General features: G+C 44.5%; 1 protein-coding gene across 2 annotated transcripts in view; it reads left to right on the top strand.

Annotated features, from left to right (window-relative positions):
* Positions 1-783: 783 nt before the first annotated feature.
* The window catches only part of LOC126260661 (cGMP-dependent protein kinase, isozyme 1), a 606,719-nt gene continuing 580,624 nt past the window's right edge, over positions 784-26,878 (top strand). The window contains exon 1 of one of the 2 annotated variants that reach the window (XM_049958000.1): positions 784-1,089. In XM_049958000.1, the coding sequence (XP_049813957.1) occupies positions 784-1,089 (306 nt within the window). Of the gene's footprint in view, positions 1,090-17,992; positions 18,057-26,878 lie in introns of those variants that run through there. The other variant, XM_049958005.1, reaches the window with a different exon arrangement.

Below are 26,878 nucleotides of genomic sequence, written 5' to 3'. Positions count from 1 at the left end.
GGTTATTTCACTCAGTGTTTCTTGTCTGCTAGCACTGATAGCTCCACGCAAACGCTGCTGCTCTCGGTCGTTAAGTGAAGGCTCTTGGCCACTACGTTGGCTGAGGTAGGAGGCAATGGCTGAAATTTGGTATTATCGGCACAGTCTTGACCCTATGGATTTGGGAATATTGAATTCCCTAACGATTTCCGATATGGAATGTTCCAGTGTCCAACTACCACTCCAGGTTTAAAGTCTGTTAAATCGCGTCGTGTGGCCATAATCACGTCGGAAGCCTTTTCACGTGAATCATCGGAGTACAAATACCAGCTCCACAAATGCACTACACTTTTGTACCTTGTGTACGCGATACTGTATTTGTCCACAATGCTATCCCATGACTTTTGACGTCCCAGTGTATACGCACAATACGCAAAATTTCGTTATTTGCTATATTTCGCGGCGGTACAATTTTAATGGACAACAGTGTGTAATATACAATGATGGATGGATGAATAAACAGCTATCTGCGTTCGCTGTGTGATGTCGTGAGGCAGTTGTTGAGTGTGTGCGTGTGGCCCGCAGCACCGCGACGGGCCGGATGGCATGGCGAGCGCGCCGCAGCAGCCGCGCCGGCCTCCGGACGAGGGCGAAGACGAGGAGGAGCGCCAGGGGCCCCCGCGTGGCGGCGCTGGCGTCGCCGGCGGCTGTGGCAGCCGCGAGTGCTGCGAGGTGGGCTCAGACGGCCGCGGCCGCTGCTGCGAGCAGCATGCGCTGCTGCCCCACGCCGACGCCGACGCCGACATGGGCAACGGCGCCTCCGGACGCGCTGCCGCCGCAGGGGCCGCCAAGCTCAGCGCCGGCGCCGGCGACCACCTGCGCCGCCTCCACCTGCACCACCAGTCGCCGCCCCCGCCGCCGCCGCCGGCCGTCGTCTTCCCGGAAGACTACGAGTACCTGCGCGGGCTGGTGCCGCAGCTGAAGCGCGAGATCAAGGAGCTGGAGGGCAAGACCGACTCTCTGGGCGCCGAGGTGGTCGACCTGCGCCGACAGCTCGCCACCAAGGAGCAGCAGGTGCTGCGCCTCCAGCGCGAAGTCCACAAGCTCAAGGTAGGCGCGCGACTGCCCTCGCTATTATTGTTTCATTATTGCTTCATTCTTGCTTACCAGCACTCTTACTTTACTGACTGGCTCTTTTTGGGATGTATTGAAGATCGCGATAGTCCTTCTGTTACGACAGTGATCTTTGGCGTTAACCGAGATCTTCGTTAGACTGAAAGGTGACAGTGTGAGTTGGTGAATTCAGCGAATTTGTGATGACAGTATTATATACATGCACTCACACTAAGTGATTCCTGTTAGTCTGGGGTCTGAGCGTCTTCTTTCTAATCTCCTTCAACCTTTCCGCTTCCCTACCAGTGGAAAGAATCAAACTGTTCTAAAAGAAAAGATTTTGTTAAAATATCCGTTTATGTTCAGTACATAGAATTGCTTCTCTTCTCCGTAAGTACTGGCCACTTGTTCTCCCTACTTTATGTACAATATCATTCACATACTGCAGTTACATTTATGTTGTTGCTTTACGATCTTTAGTCCGAAGACTCATTTGACGCAGCTCTCCATGCTATTCTATCATCTGCAGGCCTTCTGTATCTGTTTACTGTATTCATTTTTGGTCACATCCTGACATTTTATGCCCCCCCCCCCATCCCCACACGCACCCAAACTCCCCTCTAATGCTAAATTCTAATACTAAATTCTCCCCCGTTCATTACAACCTCACTGGTTACGTGATGCACTCACTTAGTCTTCAGCATTCTTCCGTGCTAGCATATTTCAAAAGTTTCAAATCTCTTCGTGTCTAAATTGTTTATCGTCCAAATTTCACTTCCATACGTGGCTACATTCCCTAACACTTAAATCTATATTCGATGTTGAAAAATTTCTCTTCTTCTCTTTACATTGCAGTATACATTTACATCTCGCATCAGAACGCCTTCTATCCCACTAAGATCCGATATTTTCAGGTTTCCAATGTATTTGGACTTGTTGCATAGAAGAACATTCCCTATATTACCCTATATTAAAATACGCGTGACTGTGTGACATTTGAGACTCCACACTGCTTGATAGCTTCATTGGTCAAGGCTCGCAGGCTGATTCGTATTCCTCTATATTTGTCTTTTCTAATTGCCACCATTGAGTGTAGGAAGCCAGGGTTGGCTGGTTGATTTACTCCTTTACTCCAGGAACAAAGTCAGTTTCATACGTCTGTCATACGCGTTTTTTTTATTATTATTATTTTTCAGTTCATGTACATCCGATACCAACCCTCTACAGTCTCGTTATCAGACATTTGACGTGCCTGAAAAACTGAATGCTTTAAGTACTACTAGTGGTCATACATAAAAGACGCCAGTCCCGAATTCACCGTCTAGAAGGGTGCCGAATGAGAAACCCATAACAGTGGCAACTGTTAGTACTTCTACTGTTGCTGCTACGGGTGGGAGTAATCTTGTGGTACGTTTGCCAAGCAGAGTCCCACACTTTGAATAATTCCCGTAGTCGATCACCTTGTCTGGACCAAATCTTGGGGTAGTAACGGCATTCATTTTTCGTGGCATGCTATACACGCTGTTTAGGTTACATATTCTTTAAGTCAATTATACACGAATTAAATATAAAAATAATTTGCATGACACAGGTGTATGGAGAAGTTAATACTGTTACTGGAATTAATACCTTTCGCAAATATTAGCGAGTCTGATGTTTCACCCATTCATGAAAATATGTCAGTCTCTATGCTGTCATTATCAGAAGCCTGAAATGGTGTGGATGAAAGTACATTGCAGCGTGGATGTAAATGATGTTTTTGGCGCGTAGAAGGCAGCCTAATAAAATTAGAGCCATATGTAACAGCAAGTTGCGTCATAGAGAATGATACAATGTGGATATAATCCCAAACTAAAGTGATGTGTTTCACAATAACTGTCCTGTACAAGTGTTTCGTCTCTGTTTGAATCGCGGAAGGTTTATATACCACCTACATCGGCTGTAATGGATAGTTATGGCCGCGATATGTGGGTGTTTAGGAGGCACCAGCAGTGTCATAATTACTGGTGCATTCTGCCGAACTACGAAGCAACTATAAACGTAGGCTTCCGCGGCTATTGTCACATTCAATAAAATTGTTCTGGGTTTTGTGACCGCAATGACAATATATATATATATATATATATATATATATATATATATATATATATATATATATATGTTCTGGGTTTTGTGACCGCAATGACAATATATATATATATATATATATATATATATATATATATATATATATATATAAAACTACCGACGTTTCGGCCCCTGCTGCAAGCGACCTTCTTCAGAGGTTTATTTTTATTTTTTTAAATTTATTTTTTACTGCTGAATGACAAAACTTTGTTTCTTATATACCTGCAGACATGGCTGTTATCTAATTCTGATAGGCTGTTAAGGATGAAGCGGAGGGATGTTACAAGTCTTTATTGGTGTTTTTATTATTTCTTTTCATTGGTGGAAACCGGAAGTTTTGATTGTTGTCTGCATTACTGCTTGTGATTGGTGGAAATCGGCCAATGGAAAACTAGGCGGCAGCTGTGACGTGGCGTTGTCTTCCTGCCAGTACTCTATGTACCTGCGGCCGCTGCGGTCTCTTGCGCGCCTGTATGTGTTGCTTCACGCGAGTTATCGTCCCGTAGCGCTGTTATTGCTGGCTGCCAAGATGTCTGAAGTCGGTACCCGTCTCCTCTGTTCATGTTGACCGGTGGACGCAAGCACTGCTAAAGCAAACTAGAAACAATTTCGACACGGCCAGAAGACTCATCCCACAAGTTCCACAGGCACCAAGAATATACGGTGTACCGAAGGTCTATAAAGAGCCCACTCCTTTACGACCTACTGTGAGTACAATTAATTCACCGACGTACAGTCTAGCAAAGGAACTTGCTCCAAAGCTCCGATATTTGGTGGGCCACACAAATTCGTACGTTAAAGACTCCACCCGTTTTGTGGAACTTTTAAAAGGAAAGTATATCTAGGCAACAGACTTGATTGTTATCTTTGACGTAAAGTCTTTATTCACGAATTTACCGGTTCAAGACACCATGAACATCTTAGACGAACGCATGGCACCCGATATCTGCGATCTAGTGCGTCACTGTTTAACGACCACCTATTTTAGGTGGAAAGGGGAACTTACGAGCAGACACATGGTGTAGCTATGGGCTCCCCTCTCTTACCTATTTTGCGGCAGACATCTTTATGGAAGCATTTGAAGAAACAGCGCTCCAGTCCACACCATTACGGCCAGAATGTTGGCTCCGGTATGTTGACGATACTTTGGTTGTCTGGCCACATAGAGACGATGAGCTACGAAGTTTCCACCAACACCTCAACCAGCAGCACAACAGAATCCAAATCACTATGGAGATAGAAAAATATGGGTTGCTGCCCTTCCTCGACGTGGAAGTTTACAGAAAACCTGGGCCATAGAGTGTGTAGGAAGCCAACCAGTACTGGCAGGTAGCTGCATGCCTCCTCCCATAATCTCCCTACGCAGAAGAAATCCGCCTTGCACACTTTAACCAAAAGGGGTCAGAGGATCTGCGATAAGAAACATCTGAAGGGTGAACTACAAAATCTCAAGTCCATTTTTTGTGCCAATGGTTATGGAATGAAAAAAAAAATAGATAAAACTATGGCGAAAAGGAATGACGGCAGTAGAGGACAGCAAAAGGAAGCATCGCTCTATTATCATATGTTCAAGGTGTCACAGGACGGGTGGCCGAGCACGCGTCAAGCCGATTTTCGAAGCAGCAACAGAATAGAAGATGTTCTTCTCACAAAGAAAGATACAGTTGACAAACTACATGCTGCTGGAGTTTACGAAATCAGGTGCGAATGTGGAATAGTGTATATAGGCTAGACGGAGCGACCCGTCAGCACACGGACATCTGAACACGAAAGATATACCCGACTAAGACAGCACACCAAGTCAGCGGTGGCAGAATATCAGGATGAGTGCGGGAAACAGATTGATTTTGGTGAAGCACGCGTACTGGCGAAACAGCCTCTTACTTTCAGGAGGAACATTAGAGAGGCAATAGAAATAGCCAAGCGACTGACCAGTTGAACATGAACATGAACAGAGAAGACGGCTACCGAATTCCGACGTCTTGGCTGCCAGCAATAACAGCGCTATGAAGCAAAACATACAGGCGATCGGGAGATCGCAGCGGCCGCAGGTACATAGAATACTGGCGGGCTTCGGCCGGCGCTAGAAAGCAGGAAAACAACGCCACGTCACAGCTGCCGCCTAGTTTTCCATTCGTCGATTTCCACCAATCACAAGCAGTAATGCAAACACCAATCAAAACGTCGGGTTTCCACCAAATAAAAGAAATAATAAAAACACCAGTAAAGACTTCTAACATCCCTCCAGTTCATCCTTAACAGCCTATCAGAATTAGATAACAGCCATTTCTGCAGGTGGCCGGCCGGAGTGGCCGAGCGGTTCTAGGCACTTCAGTCTGGAACCGCGCGACCGTTACGGTCGCAGGTTTGAATCTTGCCTCGGGCATGGATGTGTCTGATGTCCTTAGGTTAGTTAGGTTTAAGTAGTTCTAAGTTCTAGGGGACTAATGACCTCAGATGTTAAGTCCCATAGTGCTCAGAGCCATTTGAACCATTTCTGCAGGTATATAAGAAACAAAGTTTTCTCATTCAGCAGTAAACAAAAACAACCTGAAGAAGATCTCTTGCAACAGGGACCGAAACGTCGGTAGTTTTATGTATGTTGACAGTGCGGTCACAAACCCTGAAAAAATTTATTGAATATGAAGTAACTAATTGTCCTCCAGTCTAGTTAGGTGTGTTTAACTTTCAGATATTGGTGTAAAGAAGATTTGAGTTATGAGGTGCCAATGTATACACCCCTGTCAGGTTTCCAGGTGGTGAACCAATAATAGTACAGAAAAAATAACTGTATGTCTTGAAGTGTTATACGCTGCAGTTGAAGCTTGTCGTGTGTGTGTGTGTGTGTGTGTGTGTGTGTATGTGATAGTCTGGGAATTTGGATTCTTCAGCTTGTAAATGATATTGCCCTGGACCGTTTGAAAAGGGAAGGTTAAGCAACGTTTGCGTACAGACTACATTCATCTCTGGTGTACACTTTGCTTTACTGGTCAGATTCGGAACCCTACTGAAAATAGGGCTGATCGTAAATTATAATCTAGCCTGTCAACTATCACGTCACTTCAACGACGCTATCGATGTCCATTACCGAAGTCGTAAGTTTCCCGATTGTTTCTAATGGTTTTATTGACTATTTTGCTTGAATTGTTGTCTCATGTCGTAGTGAAGCGGCATCAGAATATTTGTAGACAGCGTTATCGGTCAAACTAACTTCTGAGCTACACGTACCACTGTAATAACTTCCATAACCGTATTCTTATCTGAATCTGCTACTTCCACTCTTCGACATACGTAAGTGAATAAATATACTATAATCATAAAGGGTGAACTAAACAGTTTCTGAATAACACTCGATTTATTATGTCTTGAGTACATAAAGAGGGTCCCTACGTCGACCAGAAGTCCACTCAGTTTATGTGAAGACTATTCACGTTTTCGCTGGAGTTAGCCTTTGCCATTTGATATTAGTCTCGGTCGCCGAAAAGAAAAATATACTGACTCATGCTGCGCAATACTAACAAAAGACAGATTCTTCGTGCCCCTGCCGGGTGCCACACCCCGACTCGTACTTCTTCATGAGCTGACCCCTCGGACTAACTGCCTACGCCCCTTTCGCGCAGGCGTCAAAAACTCTCGCCACTACCTAGCCAATGCGATGTCCCCGCCCACCTGTGATCTCGTGTCTAGCAGAGAAGGGCAAGGGCAAGATTCGATTCATCGTAGTGGTATCGATATCTGCACTGCTACGAAATACATCTGGCAGGTGCCCGCAGTGCAGGGAGTAATAGCAGCGACTAACGAATTACGTTTCTTCACACAGCTGACTCTTTCTCCCATTCCTCAATTCTGTTCCTTCATCATTTGTAATTCATTGAATTATAAGAGGGACTGATAGTATATGACATTCTAAGTGTCTGCATCTCATGCGGCGTCGTTCCTGTACACAATCGAGATCTGAACAATAGTGAATGGGATCAGTTCGACTACTTACAATTTGGCAAAGTATCTAGCCTGCAAATTAAGACGACAAGGTGGCAAGACGGACTCTTATGTGAAGAACTCGACGCACTTTATAGAACGCCTAAAGGCAGAAACAATTTTACCTACGGACATCATGGTCAGCTTTGACGTGAAATCACTATTTACGAACGTGCCAGTAGATGAAACTATCCGCCGCATCCTTCAGGAGCATGTCCCGCCAGACATATGCGACCTGGTTCAGTTGTGTCTGACTTCAACGTACTCCAAACGGGAAGGAAAATACTACGAGCAGACAGACAGCGTAGCAATGGGGTCTGCCTATCTCCGCTGGCAGCCGACATATTCATGGAAGCGTTTGAAGCAACGGCCCTCAGTTCAGCTCAGCTCCTTTACGCCCACGTTGCTGGTTCAGATACGTGGACGACACGTTCGCTATATGGCCTCATGGTGAAACGGAGCTACACAAGTTTCACGAACATTTGAACAATATGCACTGGAAGATACAGTTCACGCTCGAAGTAGAAAAGAATGGTACAATTCCATTTCTAGACGTCGAAGTATACAGGAGAACGGAGGGCACACTGGGGCACAGAGTAAATCGCAAGCCTACACATACTGACAGATATCTGCACGCCCAATCCTATCACCACCCAGCGCAGAAGAACTCTGTCATCCGCTCTTTGGCAATCCGTGCGCAGCGCTTAAGTGATGCTCCAAACATAACACCTGAGCTTAAAAGGCTACGCACAACGTTTCTAGCCAATGGCTACAGCCATAAGTCGATCCACACAGCCTTGTCGACGAATACAAGTAAGAAAGATAAACAAGAAATAGACAAACTGCTGCCAACAGTGCGCTTACCTTATATGGAAAGTGTTACTGACTGAATAGGCAAACACCTTCGCCGCGTCGGGGTGCAGCCTGTCTTCTATGGTGGTCGTAGGATCCAGGGCGTGCTAGGCTCCACTAAGGACAAGGTGGATGCATTACACACTGCAGGCGTTTACAAGCTGGAATGCGAATGTGGAGAGGCATACATCGGCGAGACTGGGAGGCCAATAGCAACGTGCGTTCGGGAACACGAGCGCTATATTCGTCTAGGGCAACACAACAAATCCGCAGTGATTGAACATCAGCAACACTGCGGAAAAGAAATAAAATTCAGCGAAGCCTGTGTATTGGCCAAGCAGACAGTTATGACGAAACGCAAAATCAGAGGGGCCATCGAAATACTTAAACACACTAATAACATGAACAGGGAGGATTGACTCAGGCTTGCCGCATCATGGCTGCCAGCAATCAGAGCCCAACAGACCGCAACGTCAACACGAGGCACCAGCACTACCGGCGAGTATCTGCCGCCGCGCGGCGGACGTCCAGCAGTTGGTAAACAGCAGCCAACTTCTCATTCGACGGCGACCACCAATCATGGCACAAAACACAAGAGCCAATAGACAACAGAGGTTACGTTCTCCCTCCACTGCAATAAGCTATTAAAATAAAGTTCCCTCTCCTTCTTCCTTAACTGACCAATGAAACTAACTACCTTTTTAAAATTATGACGTAAATGCATGCGCAGTGAACATTAACAACAAAATATAAAGGACACTGCATAGCTAGAACGCACCCACCCCCTGGTTGCTCCTCTTCTCTCCCATCCCCGCCCCCTGCCACGTCTTCACTGTTGTGTCCCCCCTACCCTCCATCTCTACACCCTTCATCTCCTTTCCCAAGGTGGCTTCCATCAACTCCCCCTCCCAGATGATGCCCTCTCTCCCTCCATTTATCCCTCCTATCAACTCTGATCCTCACCCCCCCTCCTTTCCTCCATCCTTTTCCTGGGCTCCCTCTCCCCCCCTTCCACCCTCTTTCTTCACCACCTATCCTCTCTCTGCCCCCCCTCTGCCCCCCCCCCCTTCACTCCCCAGAGTCCTTTTGCATTTCCTTCCTCTGCCTTTTCCCATTCCTTCTCGCGTCTGCCCTGCCCCTCCCCACCTTATGAGTCCTCTCCCTCCTTTGGTTCCCCCCCCCTTTCGTTTTTCCTCTCCTCCCTCCTTGTTTTCCCCCTCATCTGTCCAGCCCCCCCCCCCCCCATCTGCCCTTGGCTAGGGTGTGCCAACCTTTTCGTGCAGTATTTACGGTGAGTGTTCAGTGTTGTGTGTCTTTGCGGAAGCGTTGCGAACGGACATCATACTGTCGCTGGATGTGATTTTTATATCTCTTGCGCACAGAAACCAGACTGTCGCCATGTTTTTTTAACTGTCTGTCCACTATGTTACTTGTCTGATTCCTGTGTATTTTATTAGCATTGCCAACCCTTTGCTTTATGTTTTAACCTTCCACAATTTTCCGCCGTTTTACAATTTAAGTCACCGTTTTATCGCCTGCTTTTATTGTTTATTCTCTTCTCTAACGTTTTAAAAAGTCTGTAGGCTGCAGAACAGCGTACTAAGCTGCTGCCAGCCCGCCACCTTCGGGCGGAATCGAAATTCAATAAAGGAAGAAAAGAAAAAAGAACGCACCATTAGACCCAGAAGAAGGCCCCTGCAACCGTTGCAGAAACGTTGGTTTTTTTTTCTCCAGCAGCAGTAGTTTTTACATTATGACGCGGTACCATACCCAGAAAACTTTTATGTCGAGATCTGAACAGTTTGTAGATACTATCTCGATATTGACTGATAATAAAGAATGTCGATTTGCAGGGTTGCTTCGACGTATGAAAACTTTCTTCTTAATATTACGTGTGACAGATGTAAACTAACCGAAACGAGAGAACGTAGGTTCAACAAGAATATACACGTGTCAACCAGAACATTATGACCGCTGCCCACCGCGACGTTGGATGCCGCCTGGTGGCATTCCGGGCACGTGACGAGGTAACAAAGGTATGTAAGCGGAGGAGACACGGAAGGGGAATTACCCCAGCGAAGACAAGGGCTGCAAATGGGGAAATCCATTGAGATAAGGGGCTTTGACAAAGGGCAGATTATTATTACGCAGAGACTGTGAACGAGTATCTCGAAACCGGAGAAGTTGGTCGAATGTTCAGGTGCTACTCTCGCGAGCATCTGCGGAAAGAGGTAGGACAGTGAAACTACCACTAGGCGCTAAATGGTTGGATGTCCACGAGTCTTCACAGAACGTGGGGTTCGGAGGCTTGCTTGCTCTGTAAAGTACGATATATGCTGATCTGTGGCATCTCTGCCGAAAGAGGACAATGCTGGTGCAGGCACAAGAGTTCCGACTCCGCTCATCGCACATTGTCGAACATGGAGTTCCACAGCAGACCACCCTTATGTGTTCACACGTTGACTCAACTACGTCGTCAATTACGGTTGCAGTGGGCATGGGATCCTCGGGATTCGACGATCGATTAATGGAAACGTGTCGGCTCTTCGGGTGAATCACATTTTTGCTACACTAAGTCGATGGTCATCTCCACAGACGCCGTCACATGGTTGAACGGCAGCTCGAAACATGCAGCGCGCCACCGACGCAGGCTGTTGGGAGCAGTAGTATGCCATGGAAGACATTTTCCGGCGCTCTATAGGATCTGTGGTAGTAATCGAAGACACGCTGACAGCTGCGAATCACCAGCATCCTTTCATACTCGATTCTTCCGCGACGGCGATGTCATCTTTCAGCAGTATAGCTGTCCGTGTCTCGGAGCCAGAACCGCGCTACAGTGGATAGAGGAGCATTGTAGTGAACTCACGTTGATGTCTCGGAGACCCAGTTCACCCGGTGTAAATCCTATGGAACCCATCTGGGTCGCTATCGGGCGCCGTCACCGAATACGCAAATCAGCGGTCCGTTATCTACGCGAATTACATGACTTGCGCGTAGACATCTAACGCCACATAGCTCCACAGACCTACCAACAAACTGTCGGATCCCTGGCACGCAGAATCAGTGACGTATTTCGTTCCAAAGACGGACAAACAAGTTATTAAGCAGGTGGTCATAATATTTTTACTCATCAGTGTATGTCTGCCGGCCGGTGTGGCCATGCGGTTAAAGGCGCTTCAGTCTGGAACCGTGTGACCGCTACGGTCGCAGGTTCGAATCCTGCCTCGGGCATGGATGTGTGTGATGTCCTTAGGTTAGTTAGGTTTAATTAGTTCTAAGTTCTAGGCGACTGATGACCTCAGAAGTTAAGTCGCATAGTGCTCAGAGCCATTTGAAGTGTATGTCTGACATACGTTAACAGTTATTATCAGTGAGACACGAAATGTTTTTCCTTGCTCAGTGAACAAGTAACTGAACGAGTCAGAGATTTACAAACTAAATTTCCTAACAGTTAACCAGTGTGAACCGTTTCCGCGTTGTTAGGGAGTACACTCAGTACACGTTTTTCCAACACCGAAAAAATTAATCAGTCAGTGACACGATGGAAAATTTGCTGTTCTTTTCCACGATTGGAGTAACAATGACAGTTCGATCCTGTGGAAAAGCAGCTTCGTTCGGCACCATTAAAATAAAGACTTAAAGTATTACTGACAAATTTGTAGGAATTTGTACATTTTTCTGACACAGAAGTGGATCGTTGAAATACCTAATAATTAATTATTCGTTATAACTAATAAAATTAATCTAGAGATGTTTGTAAGTCCACAGTACTTGTACAGTGTGTTAATAGCATCTTACTGTCAATAATTACCACACAGAATAAAATAATTTGTCACAGACAATCATGTATATAACTTTGACGAGGTGATGTAGCAGTACTGATGTAAGCTAGAAAGAGACTGAATTATTAAGGCTAATAATTTATGACTAAAGACTCACAGGGGTATGATGCATTATGAGATAGGCTTATGAAAATCACAGTGCATTAGCGCTGCATTCGGTCGCCTGTGCTTCGCGTCTCCCCGCTGCTAACATTTGCTAGACGTACTGAGGTATTCATGAGCAAAATAACTTCATCTCTTTGCCCTTTTCGTGATGTAGGCAATTAGAAGTTAATTTCCTCACACATCCTCATTGGCAGTGTGCTCATATATTAAATAAAAGCACCCTGTTTTAGAGAGCCGATGATGTTAAATATTTCGATGATTGATTTTGTCGTATAGACGATAGGGACTACGTTTAGGTAAAAAGTAATCTTACTTTTTAGGCATGGAATGCAATGTTTGTGTATCTGAATCTCGTGTTTCAACCCTTGTATTTCCCCTTCCATATAGCAGCTAATCTCCGTACATAATAGAAAATGTCATGTGTGATTCAGTGACTTATCATCGCCCAGTCCAAACCACTGTGCATAGAAACTTTAACTCTGGAGAGGATGTTGGTCCTATAGCGCAGGCTTCGTTTAAGAAGAGACTTTTCGAAATTCAGCTCCTAATAGGGCGAAATAGGGGTAAAGGTGTTTTGAAAATATTCTGTTATTAAGGCAATTTTGAAGCTAGAGCTATGGAAATTGGTAGTATTATTTGGTTTCTTGGTAACAAATTAAAAAATACGTGTTACTGCATTTTTAGAAAATCGTCTCTTACTACACAAAGTAATCATTACTATCGATAAAATAGGTACCTCGTTTATAGGAGATTCCATATGTAGGAATATCCGTTAGAGATGAGAAAGTTCAGTACCGGACGTAAGACCGGCGCTAATAACTATAGAATGACTTATCCGATTTCTTTTTTGCTTTGTTTAACTCGCTATATGAAATTAAATTAAAGTCATTGGATCACTTTAATTATACAGTGACGGGCAGCCAACGAAAGCGTCACTAACTCTCTTATAGTGTGTAGATTCACACATGAGCAATGGTCGTAACAAAACACAAATTCGATGAAAGAAAACATCTGTGCAGATCTTGCAAGCTACACGAGCGAAGCTGCAGCGCCAAGCGAGTTATTCAGTATGGAACGAGAAATACGTCATTCGCACACGACCATCGAGCGCCAACAGAAACCTAAGATTATATAATTTACACTCCTGGAAATGGAAAAAAGAACACATTGACACCGGTGTGTCAGACCCACCATACTTGCTCCGGACACTGCGAGAGGGCTGTACAAGCAATGATCACACGCACGGCACAGCGGACACACCAGGAACCGCGGTGTTGGCCGTCGAATGGCGCTAGCTGCGCAGCATTTGTGCACCGCCGCCGTCAGTGTCAGCCAGTTTGCCGTGGCATACGGAGCTCCATCGCAGTCTTTAACACTGGTAGCATGCCGCGACAGCGTGGACGTGAACCGTATGTGCAGTTGACGGACTTTGAGCGAGGGCGTATAGTGGGCATGCGGGAGGCCGGTTGGACGTACCGCCGAATTGCTCAACACGTGGGGCGTGAGGTCTCCACAGTACATCGATGTTGTCGCCAGTGGTCGGCGGAAGGTGCACGTGCCCGTCGACCTGGGACCGGACCGCAGCGACGCACGGATGCACGCCAAGACCGTAGGATCCTACGCAGTGCCGTAGGGGACCGCACCGCCACTTCCCAGCAAATTAGGGACACTGTTGCTCCTGGGGTATCGACGAGGATCATTCGCAACCGTCTCCATGAAGCTGGGCTACGGTCCCGCACACCATTAGGCCGTCTTCCGCTCACGCCCCAACATCGTGCAGCCCGCCTCCAGTGGTGTCGCGACAGGCGTGAATGGAGGGACGAATGGAGACGTGTCGTCTTCAGCGATGAGAGTCGCTTCTGCCTTGGTGCCAGTGATGGTCGTATGCGTGTTTGGCGCCGTGCAGGTGAGCGCCACAATCAGGACTGCATACGACCGAGGCACACAGGGCCAACACCCGGCATCATGGTGTGGGGAGCGATCTCCTACACTGGCCGTACACCACTGGTGATCGTCGAGGGGACACTGAATAGTGCACGGTACATCCAAACCGTCATCGAACCCATCGTTCTACCATTCCTAGACCGGCAAGGGAACTTGCTGTTCCAACAGGACAATGCACGTCCGCATGTATCCCGTGCCACCCAACGTGCTCTAGAAGGTGTAAGTCAACTACCCTGGCCAGCAAGATCTCCGGATCTGTCCCCCATTGAGCATGTTTGGGACTGGATGAAGCGTCGTCTCACGCGGTCTGCACGTCCAGCACGAACGCTGGTCCAACTGAGGCGCCAGGTGGAAATGGCATGGCAAGCCGTTCCACAGGACTACATCCAGCATCTCTACGATCGTCTCCATGGGAGAATAGCAGCCTGCATTGCTGCGAAAGGTGGATATACACTGTACTAGTGCCGACATTGTGCATGCTCTGTTGCCTGTGTCTATGTGCCTGTGGTTCTGTCAGTGTGATCATGTGATGTATCTGACCCCAGGAATGTGTCAATAAAGTTTCCCCTTCCTGGGACAATGAATTCATGGTGTTCTTATTTCAATTTCCAGGAGTGTACAAATATTGACGCCACTTTGCCCTGTACTATAACGGACGTCCTCACCAACCAAGTCATCAAACGCTGAAGATTACCCTCCCCTGGTGTGTTATTAACATACGACTGCACGTTTCAGTCGCGTCAGCTTTGCCACGTTCCAATATTTGAGAAGTGTTTCAATTTTGAGATCGAAGTGATTGCCTCGCTGTGTTTAAATCCAATAGTGCCTGTAGGCCGTGTGTTGTGAATATTTTCTGACCATATAAATTCTCTCTCTCTCTCTCTCTCTCTCTCTCTCTCTCTCTCTCTGTGTGTGTGTGTGTGTGTGTGTGTGTGTGTGTGTGTGTGTGTGTGTGTGTGTGTGTATGTGTGTCTGTGTCTGTCTCTGTGTGCCGAGAAACACTTCTGCATAGTACTAAAACGCATCCAATTTAAAAATTATTCTATAATTTTTCTAATTCGCTAAGAGAAAATAAATAGCTGCCAGCTATCTCAACTGTATCGATTACGTATTCCTGGATTTCCGGAAGGCTTTTGACACTGTACCACACAAGCGGCTCGTAGTAAAATTGCGTGCGTATGGAATATAGTCTCAGTTAAATGACTGGATTTGTGATTTCCTGTCAGAGAGGTCACAGTTCGTAGTAAAGTCATCGATTAAAACAGAAGTGATTTTAGGCGTTCCCCAAGGTAGTGTTATAGGCCCTTTGCTGTTCCTTACCTATATAAACGATTTGGGGGACAATATGAGGAGTTGTCTTCGGTTGTTTGCAGATGACGCTGTCGTTTATCGACTAATAAAGTCACCAGAAGCCGGCCGCAGTGGCCGCAGGTTCGAATCCTGCCTCGAGCATGGATGTGTGTGATGTCATTAGGTTAGTTAGGTTTAAGTAGTTCTAAGTTCTAGGCGACTGATGACCTCAGAAGTTAAGTCCCATAGTGCCTAGAGCCATTTCAACCAAAGGCATCAGAAGATCAAAACAAAGTGCAAAACGATTTAGAAAAGATACCAGTATGGTGTGAAACTTGTCAATTGACCCTAAATAACGAAAAGTGTGAGGTCATCCACATGAGTGCAAAATGGAATTCGTTAAACTTCGGTTACACGATAAATGAGTCTAATCTAAAAGCCGTAAATTCAACTAAATATCTAGGTATTACAATTACGAACAACTTAAATTGGAAAGAACACATAGAAAATGTTGTGGGGAAGACTAACCAAAGGCTGCTTTTTATTGGCAGGACACTTGGAAAATGTAACAGAGCTACTAAGGAAACTGCCTACACTACGCTTGTCTGTCCTCTTTTGGAATACTGCTGCGCGGTGTGGGATCCTTACCAGATAGGACTGACGGAGTACAATAAAAAAGTTCAAAGAAAGGCAGCACGTTTTGTATTATCGCGAAATATGGGAGAGAGTGTCACAGAAATAATACAGCATTTGGGCTGGAAATCATTAAATGGAAGGCGTTTTTCGTTGCGACGGAATCTTCTCCAATCACCAACTTTCTCCTCCGAATGCGAAAATATTTTATTGACACCGACCTACATAGGGCTGAACGATCACCACGATAAAATAAGGGAAATAAGAGCTCGTGCGGAAAGATATAGGTGTTCATTCTTTCCGCGCGCTATACGAAATTGGAATAATAGAGGATTGTGAAGGTGGTTCGGTGAACCCTCTGCCAGGCACTTAAATGTGATCCATTTAGATGTAGATGTAGATGTCGAATGCTGTCTCATGATACACACACAGCAATACTACTTTTTTAAGCTGCATCAGTTCGTACGACAGATGTCTTTACTGGGCTGTGAAGTTAAATATCACTACAAAGAGACCTTGAAAATTATGGACAATATTGGTCTCGATTTCTCCTTCATATAATAGTAACTCCCTTGCGTGTGTACAAATAACAGTGAACACTGGAAATGCATATCTTTAACTCTTCCAGTTTCTTTTCCGTTTTTACGATGATTGAAGGGAGGGACCGGATTCGATATTCTCCGGTGAAATAATTTCGGAAGACCGAATCAGTGTTTCAGTCTTTCCTCTGTTATCAGTTGCAAGGCAGTGAAACATTATGCGAAAGTTACTTTCGTCCCTAAATTGTGGCCACTGGTGGCTTACTAGAATGTCTTTTTTAAGGTAGTTTTTTTTAATATGTTGGCTTTCGGGTCGTGCCCATTCAGCCATCTCAGTAATCGAAAGACGATGCGATAGTATGTATTGGGGACGATTTTCTTACTAGTTACGACGATACGACAGTAAGGACAACACAACACCAGTCCCCGAGAGGAGAAAATTTTCGATCCGGCCGGGAATCGAAACCGGGCCCCTTTGGTTAGTTTCCGGACGAGGGCTACGGTTACCCAACCGTTACCTTGATGCTGGGTATCATTGTTGGTAATGGTAAAGTTAAGAACTCCACCACAGAACACTGACGGACCATGCAGGACGACTTGTGCACCTACTGAATTAGTGGTACTAGTAGCAATATTGTCAATTTCTTTATAAACTGTAAGGCAGGTACGCCTTATTCTCCTAGAATAACGTGACATCTTCTATGTGAGCGGTCCAATGCTGTTGGTTCAAATGGCTCTGAGCACTATGGGACTTAACATCTGTGGTCATCACTCCCCTAGAACTTAGAACTACTTAAACCTAACTAACCTAAGGACATCACACACATCCATGCCCGAGGCAGGATTCGAACCTGCGACCGTAGCAGTCGCACGGTTCCGGACTGCGCGCCTAGAACCGCGAGACCCAATGCTGTTGCTCGGGTGGCTGCACGTTATTCTAGGAGAATAAGGCGTACCTGCCTTACAGTTTATAATGAAATTGACAATATTGCTACTAGTACCCCTAATTCAGTAGGTGCACAAGTCGTCCTGCATGGCCCGTCAGTGTTCTGTGGTGGAGTTCTTATCTTTACCATTACCAACAATGATACCCAGCATCAAGGTAACGATTGGGTAACCGGCCCTCGTCCGTGGTCCTTAAGTCGATAAAGTTCCAGGGCTAGAAAGTTTCAACAGTCGTGACGTCATAGCTTATCGGACATTTCACATCGCAGAGGCCTACAATAAAGATATGGGTAAATCATATTACTTGTCTACCATGCCTTTCGTTTTCAGGACTAGTTGCAGCTTTAATTCCATAAGTCACTAAACAATTTTACGTCACTGTCTCAGCATTATCACCTCGTGGGAGAATATAAAAGACGCATGTACGGCCGATATAGTCGGACCGTTACAAACTATTGGATCCCCGCTCATCTTTCTGAGCGTGCCTTAGCGACTAGCGATTTGAAGGACGTATCGACGTGACAGCGGTCAGTGTGCAGTCGGGCTGGCGCGCGCTATCTCAGGAAACTGGACCGACTTCCGCGGCGCGACCGCAAGCTGGCAGCGCGGAGCCTCCGCGTCGGGCCGTAGTCTGCAGCTGTCCGCCGGCCGCCGCGGGATGCACCGCTTCGCCACGTTCGCCGTGCCGGTCTTCCAGCCCTCGCACATGGTACGACACACCGTGCGCATGCGCCCTCGCGCTTTCTTCATGTAAAAAAACACAGCGGGAATATTAAGCAAGGGGACAAACTTATTGAGGTCGTAACACTGCTACCGAAGTGGTAAAATCACATTAATCCTCAACTGTTCCAATCGTGTTTTATCTTTCCTGGCTGCGCTGATAATATTTCGGCTCGTCATTGTGGGTATATTGTTTTTAATGGTTCGATGAACAATTTACTCAGGATCGGATGATATTGCAGAACATGAAGGATTTAACTTAGAACAGTTAATTACGCGCAACGAACTTTTTTCAAACGAAACTATACACTGAGGTGACAAAAGTAGTGGGATAAAGATACGCACAGTAGTATAGCGTACGCGAGGTGTCAAAGCGGACTGCATTGGCGGAGCTGTAATTTATACTCAGATTGGTTCAAATGGCTCTGAGCACTATGGGACTTAACATCTGTGGTCATCAGTCCCCTAGAACTTAGAACTACTTAAACCTAATGACATCACACACATCCATGCCCGAGGCAGGATTCGAACCTGCGACCGTAGCGGTCACGTGGTTCCAGACTGAAGCGCCTAGAACCGCACGGCCACACTGGCCGGCCATTTATACTCAGATGATTATGGCCCTAGGATGGGTATTAGCAGATTTTGAACGCGGAGTGGTAACTATATCTAGATGCATGGGACATTCCATTTCGGAAGTCGTTAGGGGATTCAATATTCTGATAAGAGTGGGGCGAGAATGACACATTTTAGATATTACCTCTCAGTACGGATAATGCAGTGGCCATCGGCCTTCACCTTAACGACCGAGAGCAGTGCAATTTACGTAGAGTTTTCAGTGCTAACACACAAGCAACACTACGTGAAGTAACCGTATGAAACATGCCCTTAGAAAAATTTAAAAATGACTGTGCTGGTAAACCTCTTACGTTATTTGATTTTCAAACAGCTGAGCAAAACTGAACGTACTCAGACATTTCTCTCTTTACTTATTCTCATCATCACTAAACTGACACACACAATATTTTTTTAGCGCAACGCAATCTGACTTTCAACAATCCCTACAAAAGGATGGCCCTGACAAACAATAACCTATACCTTTCACGAATCACTTACCTCACAAAAATCTTGGTTACTCGAACTATCGCAATACAGCGAGCGCCAATACTGCCAGCTAAGTAAAAGATTCTAACTACTGAAGGCACTAACTACTGATAGGCATAGTTAACAAATGAAAGATTTTCATTGAGAACAAACAATGTATGTACCTTAATAGTGTTCAAAAGTCATTATATATATATATATATATATATGATGACATCCATCTTTACAAATTTCCTTTTTCTGGTGGACACACGTCCAGATCGTCCGTTCTCAAAATTCTGGCATCTCTTTCTCCACATCCACCACTGATGGCGGTTCACCTGCAACTGCAGAACGCTACGCGCTGTTCACATCCAACTGCCCAACATTACAATAGCGAATATTCCAACAATGCCAACCAGCCACAGACTGCACACAGCACAGTCAGTGATTTTCATACAAAGTGCTACATGGCGTTACCAACATGAAAACCTAAACAGCCTACTTACAACCGCAGTAATTAATGTGGGACTACGACTCACGTATCGGTTAGGACGGTGCTGCGAAATGTGGCGTTAAGGGGCAGCGCCTCTCGTGGACTCGTTGACCGTATCTGTTTGGAGACTAGACGTCTGGAAAACCGTGGCCTGGCCAGATGATCCAACTGAACCGATCATTGACTGGGAACTGTTATGTTCGGCTACATGGAGATCATTTGCAGCCAATACTGGACTTCATGATGTCAAACGACGATGGAATTTTTATGGACGGCAATGCGCCATATTACCGGGCCACAGTTGTTTGCGAGTGATTTGAAGAACGTTCTGGACAACTCTAGCGAATGATTTGGCCACCCAGAGCGCCCGACAAAAATTCCATCGAACATTTATAGGATGTAATCGAGAGATCAGTTGTGAATGAATTGCTGCACAGGTAACACTTTGGTAATTATGGACGGCTATAGAGGCAGCACGGCACAGTGTTTCTACCGGGGACTTCGAACGACTTGTTGAGTCCATGCCACGTCGAGGTATTGCACTATGCTGGGAGATATTAGGAGCTATCCCACGACTTTTGTCACCTCAGTGTATGCTTACAGATACGTCTCCAAGTCTCGAGATCTACGATAATACCTAATAGATGTTTGAGATTTGAAAATTCCCCATTTCATTCGATGCTGAGATACTGTTGCAATACAGCTGGAGAGCCTCTGCAGTTCTGTGTGGCTTTGAAGCGTATGCCAATTGGGTTGAGGCTTGAACGGAATTATGGATTGAAGAAGGAGGCACGCTAGGGTAGTTTGTGCAGTGGTTTAAAACGATTGTGCCAGGGTGGCGTAGTGATTAGCTCATCTGCCAAGTCAGCAGGAGACCCGGTTCGAATCCCGGTCTTAGTACAAATTTTCATTCGTTGCTTCAGTCTGCGTATATACAACAAACTTTTTGTTTACTATCTTCTTTGGTACACGAACACTAATAATCGAAAATACGTACTGTCTGAAAAATGCCTGTAAGCCTCGTATTCCGATAAATTATTTTACTCTGAAACTTCAACTCATCTTGCAATTCATCCCTGTGTCACGCTTAGCGCGCGCCCATTGCGAAAAACAACGATAGAACACAAAACATTATCTGCGGGCAACAGTAAACGTTTGCTGCCGGACTCAGCTGATCCAGTTGTTGTTTGGCTACCGATAAATGCAGATATAGCAAAGAATAAAATTAACAATAATTACCAAAAATATTACATGTCTATGTGACGTGTGAGGATGTAGTTTTCTCACAATGTAATTCCCAACGAAAAAAAAAGTGTACAGTGAGTCTGAATACTGGTACTTAACATTACAGGCTATTAATTTTTTCTGCTTTAGAAAAGTCGTATTAAATAGCTGCCATGGGATGCAAATGAAACGTTCACACTTGGCATAGTGGAACACCTCTTTCTTTCCAAAGTTCCAGGTTGTAGCCGAACAGCGCCACAGACTAAACGGGGAAACGCTGTTCAAGGATCTGCACATCAGCGACTGGTTCCGCGTACGCAATACTTTCCAGAACGAAGGCAGTTGTAGATATTACGTAGATCTAGACCCAAGTCCAGTGGCCGAGGTGTCCAGATGCAATGATCACCTCGTCCTAGCCGACCGCGGTGGTCTCGCGGTTAAGGCGCTCAGTCCGGAACCGCGCGACTGCTACGGTCGCAGGTTCGAATCCTGCCTCGGGCATGGATGTGTGTGATGTCCTTAGGTTAGTTAGGTTTTAGTAGTTCTAGGGGACTGATGACCTCAGAAGTTAAGTCCCATAGTGCTCAGAGCCATTTGAACCATTTTGAACCTCGTCCTATCCATCTCCTAGGAAAAATGTAGTCTTGACGAAATACAATATAGAAGTGCTCTGGTGCTCCATCATGCATCAGCGACTTTACCTGTCGTGTTGCCAAAGGCACGTTCTTCAACACAAGAGGCAGAGTGCTTTGCAGGATGTGGCAAGTAGGGCCCCACTTTCTACTAACAGTCTTGTTGCGCTGCTGCCATTCACAGGAAAGAAGGTTCAGCATAGCGGACATTGATTTTTTGTAGCCTCTAACAGAGTACGGCGAGATTATCCGGTATCCATATGATCACCTGGTATCATAGAGTAACAACTATTGCAGTCATGGACTGTGCGGCTGGTACCGGCGGAGGTTCGAGTCCTCCCTCGGGAATGGGTGTGTGTTTGTCCTTAGGATAACTTAGGTTAAGTAGTGTGTAAGCTTAGGGACTGATGACCTTAGCAGTTAAGTCCCATAAGATTTCACACGCATTTGAACATTTTTTTGAAATTGGTTGCACACGAAGTAGGAGCTACAAATACAGCTGAAGGTGTCGTTCCCACTGAGTGAATATATAGTAACAGCTCTCTTCCCACGATATATTGTAAGATGGATGTTCGCAGACTGAAAAGGAAACGTCATCGAAAGGACAGGTAATACATACAGAAAACTCAAAAAGCCCTTCCGTGAAATTAAAAGCAAATGGGTCAAAATTAAGAGTACAAAAGGAATACTGCTATTTATCGAAAGGAGTGCGCGGGTAGCTGAAAAGAGTACAGTGAGGGCTTCTATGTGCGAGAGGAACTATCACCTGATGTAATAGAAGAAGATGTGGGGGTTAGTTTAGAAGACGTAGAGAGTCCAATATCGGACAGAGCTTTACGAAACTTTAGACAAAATAAGGCACAAAAAATAGATAACATTCCTTCAGAATTTCTAAAACCATTTGGGGGAGTGGCAACCAAACGACTATTGAACTGGTGTGCAAAATCTTTGAAACTGGAAACATACCACCAAAATTTCGAAAAATTATCATCCACACTATCTCAAAGATACCAGCGCAGATAAGTGTGAGAAAAATCAGCGTAACAGCTCAAGCATCGATGTTTGGGTACAGGCATGCACTCAAAGTAACTGCGACGGAGTTACATCTTTAAAATAGGGTTTCTTGATTCCGAGGACACGCCATATTGACAACATACAACCTCTCTATGAGATTTATAGCATTCGCCTAGGTTTGTCGCAGCCCTGAACTAGCGCTAAACACACTCTGTTTCTCAGATGCCACCACGAACGGGCATTTTCCAGAAGTTGGAACGGATCAAGACAGGTACTGACAGAGAGGAGTTTCGTAGGCTCTTCCAACACCGAAATATCTTTAAAGGTACTTATTAGATTATCTTTATCCTTGAAAAACCTCAAAGCAAAGATAAAATAAGCAGATACAGTGAAAAATGATACTGCTGTGCCACATAGACTAAATAGTTCCTGATTATAAGGAAGGCGAAAACTAGTATAAGTAAAAATATTATTACTTACTGATCCAAATTTCCCATATCAACATCTGGATAAGCAGAGAGATCACGAGAGGGGTGGGAAATAATACAGAATTGAAATTTTTATTTCAGTTTGCAGGAATTCACAATACCATTTCTTAGGACTTCATATAGTTTGTCAAAGATCTTTGTTTCAGAGAACTTCTACGACTAGATACAGTTCCAAGGAATACACGTACTATTAAGTGAATGTAAGAAAAATGTGCGTCACTTACTTCATAAAATATTCTGTTTTATCACATTTGTAGAAGTGAGACGCTAAAATTAATAGACCAAGTTTAACACTTGGGCAACAAATTAACTGACAACAGTAGAAATAAAGAGCACATACAATGTAGACTGGTAGTAGCAAGAAAAGCTTTACTGTAAAAGAGAAGTATGTTACCACAGAACGTAAATGAAAGTGTTCTATCTTTTATTAAGGCCTTATATTAAAGTGAAACGTTGATTACCGACAAAACAGACTAGAGGACAACAGACACTTTTGAAATGTGATGCTGTTCATGAAAGTTAAATATTAGAAGTCTACATCTAGTAACTAATGAAGTCATACTACTCATAAAAAGGGAGAAATTCGCTTTTTGGAAGAATTTGGCAGAAAATGGACAGGTAAAGGCATAGTTAATTTGGTAACATAGGCATGTAAAGTGTGTAAAAATTGTAGAACGTGAGAGAGGCTTGCATGCTAAGCAGGTCTAAGTGGATGTAGGTTACAGAAATTGTTCAGAGATGAAGACACTTTCGCAGGGCAGATTAACGTGGAGAGCTGCGTTTAACGTGTCTTCGGACTGAAGACCACAGTAACAACATATTGCTTTCAGTGGCATTACGACAAGAAGTAAAGAGAATAACACGAAGCATTCGAAAAGTATTCTGTGTTTTTGTGTGTGGGTCGAAGCAAACAAATGCTTCTAAGAGCAAAATATCTTCTTCTTTCAAAACACTAATCCTTGTGTCTGCGGTCACAGATTCCGCTCGCCAGCAGTCCTCTACACCTCCATGTATGAAGAAAATCCCATCTCACTGATCGAATTTTTAGTATGTTTTGTATCGCCCCCCCCCCACCCCCTTGTTTTCTTCCTTTGCTTCAGTTGCAGTATTTGTAGACGAATGTCATATCTAATTAAATATCCCAGCGAGTTATGTTTTGAGTTTGCCCATAACTTTAAGCAGTTATTTCTTCTCTTCCATTTGCTTCATTACCATTTTCTTCTTTTGGAGTCGCTCCAGATAGTTTTTGCAGTTCTCCTCCAGAACCACAAGAAGTGCTTTCTCCTGCTTTGCTGATGTACAGGTTTTGCATTCCTATGTCAGCATACCCAACACAAACATCTGCACAAATCTTGTCAAAGTGTTTAAGTTGAAGTTACATTTCTTTTAATCCTCCCTTTAATTTTTGACAAAAAAAAATGGTTCAAATGGCTCTGAGAACTATGGGGCTTAACATCTACGGTCATCAGTCCCCTATAACTCAGAACTACTTAAACCTAACTAACCTAAGGACATCACACAACACCCAGTCATCACGAGGCAGAGAAAATCCCTGACCACACCGGGAATCAAACGCGGGAACCCGGGCGTGGGAAGCGAGAACGCTACCGCACGACCACGAGCTGCGGACTAACTTTTGACACAATCATTTTTGTTTCATGTTACAGAAGGACTAGTGTTGTTTAATTTGTACTGTCATTTGCATTTGCCTTCTTAGGTAATGCAATAGTTACACTTTTTGCGAAGTCATGTGGTGTGATACCATCTTCATACTATTTATATATCACAGCAAACAACTTGTTTCTGCTGTTGTCACGGATGTATTGTAGAAGCTAGTAGGGATATCATCGGTATCCTTGTTTTATTTGATTTTAACTGTTATTGATGGTCTTGTGTTGTCTTCATCAATTAGTTTTTCACTTTCAGTATATTCATCAAAACTTATAATTTCAGAATCACTGTGCTGACCTTGAGTATACTAAACATCTTGTGACTGTTGCCGTTCTTCTCATTTCCATATTTGCTCAGAAAATTGGAGAGAAATTCCGCCTTCTGTAAGACACATTTGTAGTTTTGTTTTCACACAGACATGTTTCAGCAGTTTTTGTGCCAACGTCAGTGCTTTATTGGTTTATTTTCCTTCTCGCACGAAGCTACTGGATGTTTATGCTACTAGCTTTAACTCTACCACGCAATCTACCAGCTTGGTATAATTTTTTGTGTGTTAGTTTTTTTGCTTTCTTTATGTCGATGTAAAAACCTTCTTTCTTTCTTTCGCCTTTTTTGTTCCACAGGCATCTTCTACGATCTGTTCGCCGTGTTACGTCGGCACAAACAAACTAAAACACCACATCAAAAACTACGACAAGCTGGTAGACCTAAAGCTATTGGTATAAACATACAACAGCTTCATTTAAAAAGGAAAATAAACCAATAAACCCACTGAAGATAGCACAAAAGGAGCTGAAACATATCTGAGTGAAAACAAAACTACAAATATGTTTTACAGAAGGTGAAATTCCTCTCCATTTTCAATATACTCTGTCCATCTGTGAATTACAACTTCTGTGTCATATAGGGTTCCCCTCTTTTATCTCTCACTCTATTAATGTTGGTTCTCTGTCTGTGTTGCAACAGTTTAGTCTTGGAGTAAGTTTAATCCGGTTTTGCATCTTTAAAACCGTCTTATTTTTCATGCTGTTTTTTTGCCGGTCTCTTTTCTTTTTCTAAATGGAAAATTGTTGTAATTTGGATTTTGATTGCTATATACTGATCAGGGCTTTTATTTTATTTTAGTCTGTTCTTTTTATCAAGATGGTCTGATGTTTCTGGGATCATCAAAGGTTTCCTAAACTGTATGTTGTTATTCCTAATATGCCTGTAGCTGCATTTGCTACATTTGACTTGATTACACCTCGAGTGCTTTCTTCACTGTCTCATTCCGTTGCTGCATTTCTTTTATCAAATAATAAGTACGCTGGTTCTGCTTCAGGTCGGATGAATCCTCTTGGCACTTTGAAAAACACATGAATTTTCTTCAGTTGCAGTCATTTAATGCTGTTCTTGTATTACATAGGCAACCAGTCTCTTGGTTCTTATGTCGAGTTTACGAGAGGACGTTATCTGCCGTGTTTCGAACGATCTCGCAATACCGCAGGAAAGAATTCTTACGTCGTGCGTAGGTAAACGTGTCATAGGCCTTCAGGTAGAAGTGCAAATTGCTAGCATCAGCGCGTCAGTTTTAGCACCGGCTCTCGTGAAGCACACAAAGTGAGTGAATGTGTGTGTGTGTGTGTGTGTGAGTGTGTGTGTGTGTGTGTGTGTGTGTGTGACCATCGCGAGAATGAATGCCACCTGATGGCGGTGAGGGGACGTGACGCTGCAAGGAAAGAATTTCATTGTGTATGGAATGGGAAGGAAAGGGTGGGTGGGAAACTATTGACTTCCAGCCGCCGAGGGCTTTGTGGAAATGCAATAGCTAAAGCTGAAAGTTTTTCGCGGATGGGGACTCAACCCGGATTTAGCGCCTCTCTTGAGCGGTTTCCTTAACTGCTTCGGCAATCTAGTCACGGCCTCTGACCGGCCCAAACTTCCAACTTGCCGCACGCCGCAATAAAGCGCCCCTCGTCCATTAACCCCTACTTACAAATTATTGATTCCCGTAGGAGTTAGGACAGTAACAGTGCATCAGCACTGAAGCAAATTTCATGAAGCCGTCACGCTATCACACACACACACACACACACACATATATATATATATATATATATATATATATATATATATATATATATATATATATATATGGTGGTCCACTGCTCGTGACCGGGCCAAATATCTCACGAAATAAGCGTCAAACGAAAAAACTACAAAG

The sequence above is a fragment of the Schistocerca nitens genome, chromosome 1 (genome assembly GCF_023898315.1).
Source record: "Schistocerca nitens isolate TAMUIC-IGC-003100 chromosome 1, iqSchNite1.1, whole genome shotgun sequence".
Classification (NCBI taxonomy): Eukaryota; Metazoa; Arthropoda; class Insecta; order Orthoptera; family Acrididae; genus Schistocerca; species Schistocerca nitens.
This window is presented reverse-complemented; position numbering and strand designations above follow the sequence as displayed.